We start from the raw sequence: 15080 nt of genomic DNA, 5'->3' as shown, positions 1-15080 counted from the left end.
AAACACTGTCACAGGTTGCCGAGAGAGACGGTAGAAGCCCTGTAACTGAAAACATTCCAGGTCAGGCTGGATGGGGCTGTGGGCAATGTCATCTGCTCACTGCAGGGAACGTTGGACTAGATGACCTTTAAAAGATCCCTTCCAACCCAGAGCAGTCTATGATACTGTGATTCATTTTTTTCCTTGCTGTCCTTCAGCGAAGATTTCTCTCAACTTTGTGACTTGTGATTCAGATGCTTATGCAAATGAAGAGAGCTGTATAATTATAATTATGGTTAGACTTGTAACCATTATCCGCATGTGATGAAAAGATGTAAAGGAGCTAGATGCATAACAGACTTACGTTAAAAAAGTACCAGAAACAATTTGGATGTGGTTTCTACGTGGAGACTAAATTTCTGTGGCATACTGCTGTGGCAGAGTAGAATCTGAGAGAGTTTCAAAGATTTATTCAATCACCTTTTTATCTGAAATTTTATTTTTTCAAGGTGCTGTTGAAGTATTCTCCAGGAAAGAATTTCACTCAGGAAAAAAATTGGATTTTAACAGTCAGAAAGGGGTTTAGACGTGTGGTTAATTCTTTCAGAAATAGCGTGGCAGGACGAGGATTGTGAAGCATTGGAACAGGCTGCCCAGGGAAGTGGTGGAGTGCCCATCCCTGGAGGTGTTTAAAAGACACGTAGATATGGTGCTGAGGGACATGTTAGTGGCGATTTGGAAGTGCTGGGTTAATGGTTGGACTCAGTGATTTTAAAGGCCTTTTCCAACTTAAATTCTGTGATGCTATAAATGCGTAATTTGGGTATTAAAGTAGAACGATAGCATCAAATAATTACCTCTGTCAACACTGAAATATTGAGTAATTCAGGACAGAAATGAAGGATTATTAGAAGTTTGCCCCCCAAACCTATGCTTCTGGCTTTCAGATACGAAGTTTGCTATGTTTGTCCATGGTTTGTCTGTCAGAAGTTAGGTTTGCAATGATAAATATTGGCAATATAATAATAATAGCAAATAAATTCTGAAATACAGTTTTGCACCAGCTATTGGATACCATGGCAAAATCTATATTCTGGAATTGCACAATAGTTAAATTTCACAGCTGTATGCTGAAAAAAAATTAGGTGTTCTGCTACACCAGGAATGCAATTTTTAAAATAAGGTTATTTTGTCAAGATGGGTTGAAGTGCATTTAGTCAAAAAGTACAAGTTCCACTACTTTTTTGTAGTCACATCTGTACCTCAGTCGCAGTAGAGAATATTTTGATACTAATAACTGCTGTGAGGATAAGCAGCGGGCATTTCCAGTTTAATGAGACACTTAGACATCAGTATGGTTTTTGGAGAGAAGATTAGCCTTCTGAGGAGCAGAAAAAATATATACAGCAGTTTCTGAGATGAACCCTCACTCCTTATGAAAGCAGCTAATCAAAGCAAGACTTGTGGTAATAATTTACTAAGCCATGTTGGTGGCTCTGTTGCCTTCTCAGGTTTTAGTTAATAACAGAAAATCAGTTTAAACAACTAAAATTGTAGTAGAACTTTTTTTTTTTACAGTAACGTGTTATCTACTTTTTGCAGTGGGAGTTGCCCTGCCTTTTTCTCTCTTTAGTGTATTCAACATTCTATATATACACGCCTTTGTATGGGAGACTGCAGTATGGTAGGCAAAGCCTTTTTTAAACTCACCTTTTAGCTGGCCACTGTAACTTACAGCAGTTTGGGAAGGCAGTCCTGTGTGCAAAGCTTGTTTGCCAAGTGAATGTTGATTCAGAGGAACATGAGTAAAAGAGATGGGAAATAGTGAGGGAGACTTTTCAGTACTAGTTGCACAACTCAGACTGGGCACACATATGGTATGTACTGTGCTGTTGGCACCGAGAGTCTAGTTTGTGGTCCTGTATTGGTGCTAGATTTCCTCTTAGAGTAATATATAAACAAATGTGCTCATAAAATGGATTCAGCTAGCCAGGTTGATCAGAGGTATCAACAGCATTGTGTTAAGTTTTGCTAACCTTGCCAGGTCAATTTACGTGTTTTTAACCTGACAGTTCGAGCATCTGCACCTCTCTTGGGGAAAAAAAGAAAGAAAAATGTTTGGAAAACGATGCATCATGTATGTTCCCATCAGCATGACAGCAGTTCAGCTAGCCAGGTTGATCAGAGGTATCAACAGCATTGTGTTAAGTTTTGCTAACCTTGCCAGGTCAATTTACATGTTTTTAACCTGACAGTTTGAGCATCTGCACCTCTCTTGGGGCAAAAAAAAGAAAGAAAAATGTTTGGAAAACAATGCATCCCATCAGCATGACAGCAGTTCTGTTTTTGTTGCAGGTTCCATCTGGGTTGTTCATACCTAGTATGGCAATTGGAGCTATAGCAGGAAGGATCGTAGGAATTGCAGTGGAGCAGCTGGCGTACTACCATCATGACTGGTTCATTTTCAAGGAGTGGTGTGAAGTTGGAGCTGACTGTATTACACCTGGTCTTTATGCCATGGTTGGTGCTGCTGCATGCTTAGGTAAATAAAAAATAACAAATAACTATCTGGTTTCTGGTATGTTGCCAAAATAATGATTAAAAAATGAAAGCAGGTATGAACATGTGCAGTTTTGGAAACATGTCTCAGACTTATCTCTCTTGTTCAAGAGTAGTAGATTCACATCTTTACATCAGCCTGTCAGATCGTTGTGATCTGAGGAATTACAGACATCGAAATTGATGATAAATACAAGAATTTAAATAGTAGTGTTTGCTTTCTCTTTTTGGTATTGAGGTGTCAGAAAAATCAGTTTATTGAAATGTATGAAGTAGACTATTTGCAGAGTTAAGTACTGTTGAAATTATTACAAGGAGATGACGTGATCAGCTGCCATGTCTACATGAATTGCAAAAACTGTTCTGAAATCTGTAATCCAAACAAAACTTTCAGAAGTGAATGATTTTGGGAGACCAGCTTGAGGTATTTTTAACAAGTGTGATTTACAAACTGTTGAAAGTCACCTTAATGGAAAGAGGCTTAAATTGGGCAGCTAAATTGGGAGAAGTTTTTTGAAGGCTTTGTCTTGTCCTAGCTTATAACTTCGTTGTCTAGGAAATTAAACTTCAGAGCTCTTTAGTACTACAGATTCTGCAAAAAGTAGATGTGTTCCTTAAGGAAAAGTGCATTTGAGCCATCAAATAAACTAGTGGTACAAATTCAGGTTTTGGAGAGGTGGTTTTGTTTTTTAATAGTTCAACTTGAATCCCTTTTGAATACATTGAAAGAAAGATCCTATTTTTTTATCGAACGAAGACATGGCGTGAGAAACCCTGGCAGAAAAAAACATCTTGAATACTAACAAAAGTAAAATATAATCTCTGCCTTCTCCCATTGTCCAGGAAAGAGATTTCTTTTCATCAGTTCAGGCTTCTCTTTTAGCTTTTATGATAAAGCAACAGCATTAAATTCCTAATCATTTGGACAACACAGCTGTTGAATTGCTACCTGTGACCTCCCTGTGTTAGTTCCGTTCTTTTTCCCAATGTCTTACGTTACTGGATTTCCTTGCATTTCACAGTATTTTTAACCTAGGTGTAGTGTGGAGAACTACATAGTTCACATATATATGTTATGTAAACACATAAACATATAAATACACGTTCTTATTTACGTGGAATAACTGCATATATTTATTCTCCCACATTCTGGGAATTTTCCCTAAAGCCGTCTTTTTTACTTCTGAAAGTTTCACATTCGTTTTTCCTGTCTGCTTCTGTTTGTATTACACAGACTGATGTTTGTCAGATAACCTTTAATGGCAAAGTTATGTTTGTAGTTCTCAACAGGAAGGCAGGAAAGACTAAATTCATTATTATCTAATACTAGAATGTTACTGGCTACCATTTTTCTTGCAGGTGGTGTGACAAGGATGACTGTGTCCCTGGTAGTTATTGTCTTTGAGCTAACAGGAGGGCTGGAATATATTGTGCCCCTAATGGCTGCAGTCATGACCAGTAAATGGGTAGGAGACGCCTTTGGCAGGGAAGGCATCTATGAGGCACACATCCGACTGAATGGATATCCTTTCTTGGATGCAAAGGAAGAATTTACTCACACAACACTGGCTGCTGACGTTATGAGACCTCGAAGAAGTGATCCACCTTTAGCGGTTCTGACGCAGGACAATATGACAGTCGAAGACATTGAAAACTTGATCAACGAAACCAGCTATAATGGTTTTCCTGTTATTATGTCAAAGGAATCACAGAGATTAGTGGGCTTTGCTCTAAGAAGAGATTTAACAATTGCAATAGGTAATTATCTCCCAGTATTGCATGATTATATATGCCAATTTAAATGGTTTTGTAGCCTAAAACAGAATTTACTCTGTGTGTTTCTAGATTTCAGGTTCAGATACCTCACACAGGCCGTCTGTTTCTTTACTGAAGTACATGATTATCTTCAATAGCAGGCTCTGAAATGGAGAAAATGTTAATCTCTTTATCTCTGTCATAAAAACAGAAGTTGTCATACTGGAGTAGACCAAAACATTACCTAATCAGGCATTTTTGTTTGTTTTGAGGCTTTTGCTAGTATCTCTTTTCCTCAAGTGATGCTACATAATATTCTTCTTCAAAATTGAGTAGTTCTCATTTTAGAACAGCAAGATTCTGTGAGAATTACTGTCCAAGCAATTTTTAAATTTAAATGTATATCATACTTCTCTCTGACAGAATGTTATTTACTGTTTCTATAATAACTAAGATTGTATTATGGTGAGAGAAGCAAAATATTAACTATTTTAAGTTTCTGGTTTTTTATTTGTTTGTGTAATGTGGAATTTGTCCCTGAGTACATACGTGAGCACACATGCCCTGCTTGGGCCTTCTTTCTGTGGGTGAGTACTAGAACTGGTGTGATGCTTGTGACAATGCTTTGTGTGCTAGCAAGAAAAATTCTGTGGATTTTGAGGATACTATCATAACGAAAGAAAAAGAACTTCATTGTTATGTAAGAAAATGTTATAAAACTGTAATATTTGGTGCATTAAATCAGTGAGGGAAGTTACATCTTAAGCTACTCTTTTTTTTTTCTTTTGTAATTCATGAGGTTGTACATTGACAAATGTCTCTTAACAAAGACACTTGAGAAAGAGACACAAAAGTTTCCTGAAACATTTTTTAAAAAATGTTTTGTGAACACAACACTGTTTGCTTCAGTAACACTTTTGGTCTTAATACTGTGTGGTAGTATGGTGTTACACTATGTAGGAAGTACAGGAATGTCCAGAACGTAGAAATTGTTATAGATATCATAGTGGTTGAATTTTCATTTACTGAAGAGTAAATGGGGGAACAGCAGAACATTCTTCTAATAATACACTTTCACAGATAAAACTCATTTCAGCTGCTGAGATTTTACAGAACAAGTTGCTTAGTCTTGGATTTTGGCTGTCTTAAGAGAGTCACTGTGTGAAATAGTTAGGGTATGGCGGGGATGCTGTTGTCACCAAGGTGATGAAGGCATGCAAAGGAAGAGGATCCAGCTCACAAAAAGCTAAACAAATTCATTATAAACAGGAAGACAACATTTTCGGAGTGATCAGAAACCAATTCTTTGGTTTCAGACCAACAGTAATTACAACTGTTGGAATCGTGACAGGAGCTGTCAATGGAGATTGGCTTTCCCTTGGCAGTTTCTTCAGCAGCCATCTGTGTGCTTCCTGCTTGTTAATTTTTAAGTCTTCCCACCTCTTTATAGTAAATAAAAATATTTGTTGGCATGAGAAAGGTAGTAGCCAAAGAATGGCTAAATCTGTAGATGGCTTTTGTGACTTCTGCACAAACACTTCTTAGGGATAAAGCAGTGTCTATGGAAACACATCGAAATAGCATATAGCAGAATATCAGCATCTAGAGAGTAACATCAGAGTCTGGTAATGTTGACTGATCTGTTTGTCTGCACTAAATTATCTTACTCCAAGAACGTAAATTCTTCTTCCTCTGCTGTTTCCCCCCCCCTCCTCTTTTTCTTAAAGAAAGTGCTAGAAAAAAGCAGGAAGGGATTGTTGGCAGTTCCAGGGTCTGTTTTGCCCAGCATACCCCATCGCTTCCAGCAGAAAGCCCTCGACCTTTGAAGCTTAGAAGCATACTTGATATGAGCCCTTTCACCGTGACAGACCACACACCAATGGAAATAGTGGTGGATATTTTCCGGAAGCTGGGTCTGAGGCAGTGCCTTGTAACACACAATGGGTGAGTAAACTGGCAGCAATGCTGTTCATTTTGTTAGATACAGTAATTTTCACTTCCAGGATTAGAGTATTTGAAGCAGGATTTGTTCCAAGATCATGGTATTTCAACCCTCCCATATGTTTGGTACTGCAGCTGAGGACCCTAAATGTTCATTAAGAAGGTGCTGTGCTGTGGGTCCTCTCTTAAATTCTTACTCCTCCCTTGTATTCCAAGTAAGCAGGCAGCTGATTTCAGTCATTTTAAGATGTTCCATTAAAAATCAGCTCTCATTCTGCAAGGTCTGTGTATGCAGCTGGCACATGGAGGAGACACAACTTGTCTTGCAGAAATTTGATCTCATGTGGTGTACAGTCTAAGCCTTGTTCTGATATATGTTCTGGCAATGTGTATCAGCTATTGAACATCTAGAAATAGCTGGGTTCATAAAAGTAAGGTAGCAAATGAGCCAGGCGGTATCTCCTGGAGTTTAGTGATGGCAATTACCACCAAGCTCTTGTTTTTGGAATACTAACAACTAAATAACTACTACTAGTTCTGGAACTTCATTCTGCAACTTTTTTTTTTCTACACCCATTAAATTAATTTGTTCTAGGCATGGAAACATTAATGTTCATTATGATTGCCTGTTATCTAAACTACTCCTGTTTTTTTACATTACGTTTTTCTGCGTAGTTGTTCCTTTAACATTCTGCTTTCTTGTATCTCTTGTGTTAAACACTTGACACACAACATTGCAGCTCCTGCCATAGTATCTTGCTTTCTCTTTAGCATATCTTTTAGGGCATCTGGGGAGTGAAATGTTGACTGCTAATCCACCTTACTTAGGGGCGGTGTCCATGGGGCAAAACCCAAGAAATCTGAAATCTGAAATATGAAATATTCGTTTTGCTGTGGGCAAAAGGACTGCTGCTGTAAATGGCAAATATGTAAATACCACTTTGGTTTCCAAATACATTTTTTCAGATTAAAACAGATAAAACAAATGGCAAGTAGGTGTTTTCAGAAGCATAAATGACTTCAAAAACCTTTCTCTGGTGAGGAAAGGACATCACGATCCAACACTCAAAAGTCAGGGCAGGCATACGATTAGTCTTGTTTGGGTGAGGTAAAGTTGAATTGATAAAACTTCAATCAAGAATATTTACTATGATTAATTTTTTTCTTCTAGTTTCTGTTGTGGTTGAGTGCTCAGACATTGACATTGATGTTAAAATCGACTCTAAAGAAAGCTTAATTGTGCCAAGCTATGTCAAACTGTTCTATAATTTTCTAACTATTTTATAGTAAAGTAGCTGCAAGACTGGATGGCTTTAATAATTCTCTGTTTTCAGACATTCCTATTTGTTGTCCTGGTCCATTTTACAAACTTGTGGTATTTCCTTGTCCATTGCAACAAGATCAGATAGTAAATACTGGTACTGGTGGTATTTAGCCATGGCATGTAGCCATGTGGACGTCAAGGACTAATCTTTATTTTGGCAAATTTCCTGCAAATTGAATATACCCACATAGACACATATCAGCTTATTGGTTCCAATCCACGTTGGTATAGGAACTGTGTAGAAATCGGTGCTGATGACAGACATAGAGATAAATGAAGACTGAGCCTCACTCTTCCTAATTTGTGCCACAGTATTCATTCCAGGGAGTTGCTCTTTATTTATACTGTCATGAATGAGAAATTTGTCTGAATTTGCCTGTTTCTAAGGACACCAGATAACCCTGTTCCGTAGTGCAGCTTCAAACCTCTATTGCTATGACTTTCATCTACTGTGGCTTGTTAAAATGTTCATAAATACCTGTATGTGTGAGGAGTAATGACCGTTAAACAAAGGAAAAAGAGTAGATTTTAGTTTCAGTGCCTCTAAAATCTGGAGACATGACTTTGGGGACAAGGGTTGAAGTATGCTTCCCTAACATGTATTTGATATGAGAAACATACTGCTCTGGGATGGTTGAAGATCCATTTGTGTTTTGGGGAAAAAAAGAAAAATGGCAACGCCTGGGAAAGGGTACTGGCTTTCCAGTAATTTTTCATTTCATTATCTCATCAGCTCTCCTGCAACCTTTTTTTTTTTCCTTTTCAGTTTTGCTTTACTCTAATCCTTTTTCATTATGATTAGAACTTCTTTTTATTTGATTTCACACACAGTTATTAGCATAACATGATCTGTTTCAGGATTGTCTTGGGGATCATCACAAAGAAGAACATATTAGAGCATCTCGAGCAACTAAAGCAGCACGTCGAACCCTTGGTGATTAGATATATCAGATCTCATAATTAGAGACGTTAGAAGTCAGGAAGCATGAAACTTGTGAACGGTTCAGGGCTTTTATGACATCAGCTGAATGCTAAAAATTTGTATCAGACCATAAAACAATATGTGCAGAATCCTTTTGCAGAAATTAAGCTGTTAAAATTGATGTACTGTTAGTCACAACATTAAAGGAAAGTAAAGAATAGACTTTGTTCCTGGGATCGCATAGCTCCATCTAGCTGAACTGCTGATTTCCCCAAGTGGGAGAGTATGCAGCTAGGAATTCTTGTTCCCTGCTCAATGCAAATTAAGATTTTTATATCTACCAATTTCTTTTTCTGATCTTGACAGCTCTAAATAGCTGTTAACTAGCAAAGTATCGTGTCTTAAAAAGCAAAGCCAGGCATGTTTTAAATGCATCCTCCTTTATCAACGTGATTTTTAAAAACTACTCATTTTTAGTAAAGTCCTGTGATTTTATGTAAAGTCCCGTTACTCTGCGGCTGTTGCCTGCAGCAGTTAATGTGCTCCTTCATAAACCGTTCAATGATATCCTAAGCCACTAAATGGCATGGTACTATGGTGACTGTGGACTTCAGGATCTAGATGCTGTTTTAACCATGATGTTGTGAACTAACCCTAGATAGATGGTAGACTTTGTCTTAATTTGGACATGGGTTGCTAGTTAAATCTGTACTAAACATACCCACCAAGTTTAGCTGCTTATGTGCAAAACATGCTAATTATGTTCTCATTTTATGCTAATATTTCACAAGTATTTCATGCATCCTTTAATAAGACAAAACGAAATGTACTAACCAGAATAACAAGGGCAGCAGCTCCTTCATTCTGCTCTTTGCTTCTTCTGTGATATTGTCCTTTTGGACAGACTCACCCTTTTTGATACTTGGCAGAGTTATAATTTTAAAAGCCATGAAGACCCTGTCATAAGAGCACAGTCTTTAAATTGGAAAATTTTTACTTCATTATTCACAATTTACTTTCTAAAGCTGTGAATTCCAAAAACTAGTTAGCTATTTATTTCACAAAAGGTTTCATGGCCAATACAGTGTGCTCCTTTGAATACATGCAGTCTGAGCCAGTGCATCAGACTGGAAGGATCCTTACAATTTAAAAATGGAGGGAAGGGGAATTTGATTTGCTGTTAGGATTTTGGGCCATCAAGCAGTCCCTTCTGATGGCTAGGTGGGAAGATGCCTCCCTTATGAAATGGGATCAATTATCACTTCTTCTTCTTCATACCTCCTTTTTCTCTTTGTCCCTCTTTGTTACTTTTTTGTTGGCATACGCTAATCAAAATTTCATTTTTGTAGAAACAAAAAGTTAAATAAAAATTGTCATGGGCTCTACTTGTATTACTTGTATTTCATTAAAATGGATTACAGCTGTCAGAGACTATCTGATGCGGTGTCTCAGCATTGCTGTCTTTTAACAAACTGGTGGTTCCTCAATATTTTGATGAATAAAATGTTTTTGTTTAAATAAGAAAATCAGGCTGTTGACTTTTGCTCTATTCCTGTCAACAAAAAGGACTTGGCTACAGATTTGTTCTGCTTTTATTATTTTCCTGCATGGATTAATATCTCTCTTCCATTTATCCTTTTCAGGCGCCTTCTTGGCATTATAACAAAAAAAGATATCCTCCGTCATATGGCCCAGACGGCAAACCAAGACCCCGCCTCAATAATGTTCAACTGAAACCCATAGCTGAGGAGAGAGAGGAGACGGAAGAGGAGGTTCATTTGTTGAATAGCACAACACTTTAGTCTGGGGAATACTTCTAAAATCAGAGATGAGAGCTGGGTTTTTTGTGTAACAGTGCTGCTGGAAGTCAGGAGTTGGTCTGGGGGAATATGGCAAGGAGGAAGGCTGATGGGAGCGTGGGAAGGGAGAGCTGCTGTCCTGCACTGGATGCGTCCCGAGATGTCAGGTCTGCCATGATAGTGCAGTGGGTGAGCCGTGCGAGGTGGTGCAATTCTCCAGCCCCAGCCTGGTACTTCAGCATTGAAGAGGTGTGTTACTAGTCCCTGTTTCTGGAGGGATCATTCTGAATTGAGCCATCTTACGGAGACTGAAAGGTCTTGCCCTTTTTACCATTGAAAACTGTTGTGTTAACTCATGAAATGTATTAATTATTACACGTCACCTTTCTACATTCCAGAAGAGCTTTATTTCTCTCTCTCTCCTGAGCCATAACAAAACCTCTTTAAAATTGGTGTGCCCTTTTGAAGCAGTTGTTTCTCATATTGAGATGTACTGTGAGTTACTGAGGTTCGATCACAAGAAGGGAGATGTTTCTTGTGCCATTAAACGCGAAAGTTTGTACATCATTAAATACTTGGGGCAGTACAGATCCACTGCAACAAAAACAGATTGAACAGGTAGTACCTTGCAAGAACTATGTGAGACTTCTTTTAACTCGTGCTATCGTGATGGGAGAAAAATTAAAACCAGACGAAACTAGCGTTTCAAAGAAAAATACTGTTTTTGCTGCAGGAAATAACAATAATGTGACCTGGTCTTATGCAATTTTTGTATTATTGAAAACACTGATATATACCAATGTTGTGCAGTATAAGGAAAAATACTGCTATTCTACTAGTTAAGAACTGGAACAATTCTGTATACGTGTATCTGGTGAAAACTGCATGCTACAACACTGGAGATCTTTTTTCCCCCTCTGTAAAATTTGAGAACAGCCTTCTTTATTTTTTCTTCTCCACAAAAGATGTTCCACTGCTGACATGGTAGGAAGAAATGTAACTCATAACTTGCACTAAATGTATATTATTTTTCTTGAAGTTTTACCATTCTTTATTTATATTTGTATGGATTAAAAAATTTATTAAATATGAATCAGTTAATATCTCACATAACTAATTACCTTTTTAATGTGATTTTATAGAATAATTAATAATCCTCTGCCAGTAATGGAGGATTAGCAAATGTTTACAACTAGATGAAGGGTTTAAACAAAATGGCTTCTTTATGATCCAACATGCATATAAGATAATTTTCAAATGTACCTCTCACTGCCATTACCTTGAGATTTCCTTTTTCCTTTACTAGCAGATAACTGGAACAGTAATATTAAAATTTTATTTTGAAACACTGCAGGGTTTTAAAAGTAATTAGAAGAAAGCAACTATAATTATCAGATTGTTTTTGACTTCCACACACACAGAACACCCCCCCGCCCAAGTGTAAGAGGTGTAAATCATATGTAGCCACAGAAGGTGAGCAGCAGGGCAGGATCAAATCCAGTACTTGAAACTTTGTCAGGACTTCAAAATTCAGTGGCAACACACACTAGCCAGATCCCCTACTTATTTACTTTTCTCTTTCCAGTCACTAGATCAATTTGTTTCATACTAATTTTATCGAGCCACCACAAACACATGCGGAGGAAAAAAGGCAATGTGCCATAAGCCTAAAGTAGGGAGGAAAAAAATTAAGAAATCTGGCTGACAAAAATCGTGCTTTATAATATGGGGTTAGATAAAATTTCCTTCTTTTAACAACTATGCCCACAAGACTGCAAAAAGTATACAAGGTAAAATTCTGAAATAATAGTCCTAGGTACCCTAGGGCATTCATCGCAGTAACCTCAAATGCTTCTGTCTTCAGTACCATAATGTACTGAACCCAAATTCTGGTACGTTTGGCAAGCTCCAAAATAATGCCTGCGCTTCAGTGCTCTAATGAATTCTTACCTATTTTTCCAAGTATAAAGCTGCCACCTCCACCTCACCATCCCATCTTTTATAGCAACGGGAACCAGTAGAAAGTGAAAGGGGCTAGTGGGCTCATGGTGATCAGCCCCTAGGTTCAAAACAGATTTGGAACCGAAACAGAGAATCGGGCTGTGTTAAAATGGGAGTTTTGGAGCAACTAGCTGTATTCTTCCAAGTGGAGTCAGTGCTGGTGGTTCAGATTGTCTCCTATTACATTGTGTAAGCCAGAAGAAACGTCACAAAGAGCAGGATTTGGCCCATTTTGAGAAGGCAGCTCTGGAAGTTGTCCATGATGCTGATTTCTGTTTTCTAGTGTGGTTTTTTTTCCTATAGTGGAAGAATATACACACATTACACTTACAAAAATGGCTTTACATCCTTTTGAAACCTCTGCCACATCTGATGCCCCTGTAAAGCACTGTTGTGTGTGCTGTGCCAACTAGCACCCAGTGATGCAGACTGCACTGTCTGCATTAAAATACAGTTCGCACCCCGGCTGTGTTTTGTAATCGCAGTATGGATCCCCAGTGCTGCATACCAACTGTGCATCTCTGTTGCTCTTCTGACCTGCTAAGCTTTCCCTGAGACATTTGAAATGTCTCCTGGTAAACGTACGTTAGCAGTTCTGGTAACGAAGTATGTGTGCCTGTGCTGTGCAACAAAAATTTTCTAACACTTCCAGCGCCTTACTCAAGTTAATAATTTGGAAAAAAAATGTGATGGATGGCAAGGGGAAAGTGTCAGCATTTTTAAAATTTTTTTTAAACCATTCAGTTACTGGTTCATGAAGAATGCATTCTTTGTTAATCTGTGATGTTGCCTAAAGCTGTATTTAATATTGATCTTAATGTTTTTATTTATAATAGTGTGGTAGAGCTGCATATCATTACAGTAAAAATTCTGATTACTGTGATGATTTAATCAGACATTAAAAACTTCTGTATGACCATTTATTGTTCTGTCATGTTTTCTTATTGTTTTCATAAACAATATTTGTGATGATTTTTGTAACTATTTTCCCTGAGAAAAAATTAACAGCTAGGAATTTTACATATAAAGCTAAACTAGTGAGCAGATAACGAAGAAGGAATTGTAGTAGTTGGCTTCCTGATTTAAAAGAAGATGATGCTTTTAATGTCTAAAAATAAAAGGTTTGTGTGGTTTCTACACAATCCATTTTTAGTACCTCTGCTTTAAAAAAATGGTTAAGTTAGATAGCTGTTAATGATGTATATTGATGTACAGCACTTCAGTGTTTTTTCAGTTAATGTAACAGTTTCCCTTCTCAGAGGTAAATAGATAAGACTGGAAAATCCATACTAAGATCCCCCTTTTGCAGATTTAAGTTTGTATTTAAATAACAATGTGAAAGGTGAAGGCTGTTTTGTTACTTGATTTACATGGCATTAATAGGAAGGTGGTGGAAGCTACAAAGGGGAACAAGACCAAACTTTCAGGAAAGTACCTCTTTATGTGTAAAATTCTGGTCCCATAAAAATGTCCTTGTCACATGTGCTTATGTTTGAATAAATGGAACATTTGTCTGCTGAGTGAAGGGTGGGGTTGTCAGATTTACAAAAGACGACATGGCACATGAGTCTAAGAGCTGAAAGTACCTTCTTGAGTAAACTCAGGATACTCTTCTGCAGCACTCTGGCTTACTTACATTGTGAATTATTTATTAGTTTACACTGGAAGGGACCTTTGGAAGTATAATTGTTTGCTAAAAAGTGAAGACAACTGTGAGATGTGAGCATGTTGCTAGTAGTGTTTAATCTTCCACAGCAGCCCATGGTCATTAGTACCGATGTGAACTGCGGCAGTGGTAGTCAAGCCACTGTACGATGGCAGGCCTGTTGAGTAAGAGGAATGATATTTTCCATTGTTTTCTGGACAGTTATTTCACAGAAGCATTTTGGCTGGAAGACACCTTTAAGATCATGAAGTCCAGCTGTTCCCCCTAAACTATGTGTCCTGGTTTGAGCCTCAACCCTTAACACCGTGTCACTCAGCACCACATCTACACATCTTTTAAATACCTCCAGGGTTGGGGACTCCACCACCTCCCTGGGCAGCCTCTTCCAGTGCTTCACAACCCTTTCTGTAAAGAAGTTCTTCCTACTATCCAACCTAACCCTCCCCTGGTGCAACTTGAGGCCATTCCCTCTTGTCCTAGCACTTGCTATGTGGGAGAAGAGTCCCACCTCAACCTCCCCACAAACTCCATGCAAGGAGTTGTAAAGTGTGATGAGGTCCCCCTAAACCTCCTTTTCTCTAGGTTAAACAACCCCACTTCCCTCAGCTGCTCCTCACTGGACTTGTGCTCTAGACCCTTCACCAGCTTCCTTGCCCTTCTCTGGATGTGCTCCAGCACCTCTATGTCAAGCAAGTAACAGAGTTTTATTCTCCAAGTGCAAATAGTGCACCAATGAACTTGAACACCATTGATCTGCATCTTGTCCAAAATCACTTGGATTCCATTTTTAAGAGTCCCAATCAGAGAAGATGGGACAACTGCAGTGGAATTTCTAATTTATCAGTTTATCTGTCCTGTAATGTCAGTCAGCTGTTTTTAAATCCCGTTTCCTGTTAATTCCAGCAGAATGAGACCAGACTTAGTGCTTCTGTTGTAATGCAAGAGGGAATGCTGCTGTAGCCGTGTTTTACTTGCATGGTGGGACAGAACCGAGGAAGTGCATAACGGCAACAGAAATCACCGGGAGCAAGGGAAGGGAACAGAGGGCAGTAGCTGTAGTTAAGCAGCTGTTTGCGACTGAGATACACCCTGACGAGTCCGTGATGCGCTCCCTCCCCCAGGCCTGCGCTTTCC

The 15080-nt window shown here is 38.4% G+C and overlaps 1 protein-coding gene across 1 annotated transcript; it reads left to right on the top strand.

The window, feature by feature from the left end:
- Positions 1–2334: 2334 nt before the first annotated feature.
- Positions 2335–10925, top strand: LOC104493816 (H(+)/Cl(-) exchange transporter 3-like; the record flags this gene model as incomplete). Its single annotated transcript, XM_010136555.1, has 5 exons — positions 2335–2521; positions 3898–4296; positions 6021–6237; positions 8417–8492; positions 10124–10925. Coding segments are annotated over 5 exons (1038 nt in total), but the record flags the coding sequence as incomplete, so codon positions are not given.
- Between the last annotated feature and the right edge of the window lie 4155 nt (positions 10926–15080).

This window comes from Buceros rhinoceros, unplaced genomic scaffold, assembly GCF_000710305.1.
Source record: "Buceros rhinoceros silvestris isolate BGI_N320 unplaced genomic scaffold, ASM71030v1 scaffold36325, whole genome shotgun sequence".
NCBI classification, from domain to species: Eukaryota; Metazoa; Chordata; class Aves; order Bucerotiformes; family Bucerotidae; genus Buceros; species Buceros rhinoceros.
The sequence above is the reverse complement of the archived record's forward strand: the minus strand, read 5'-3'. Positions and strand labels throughout refer to the sequence as shown.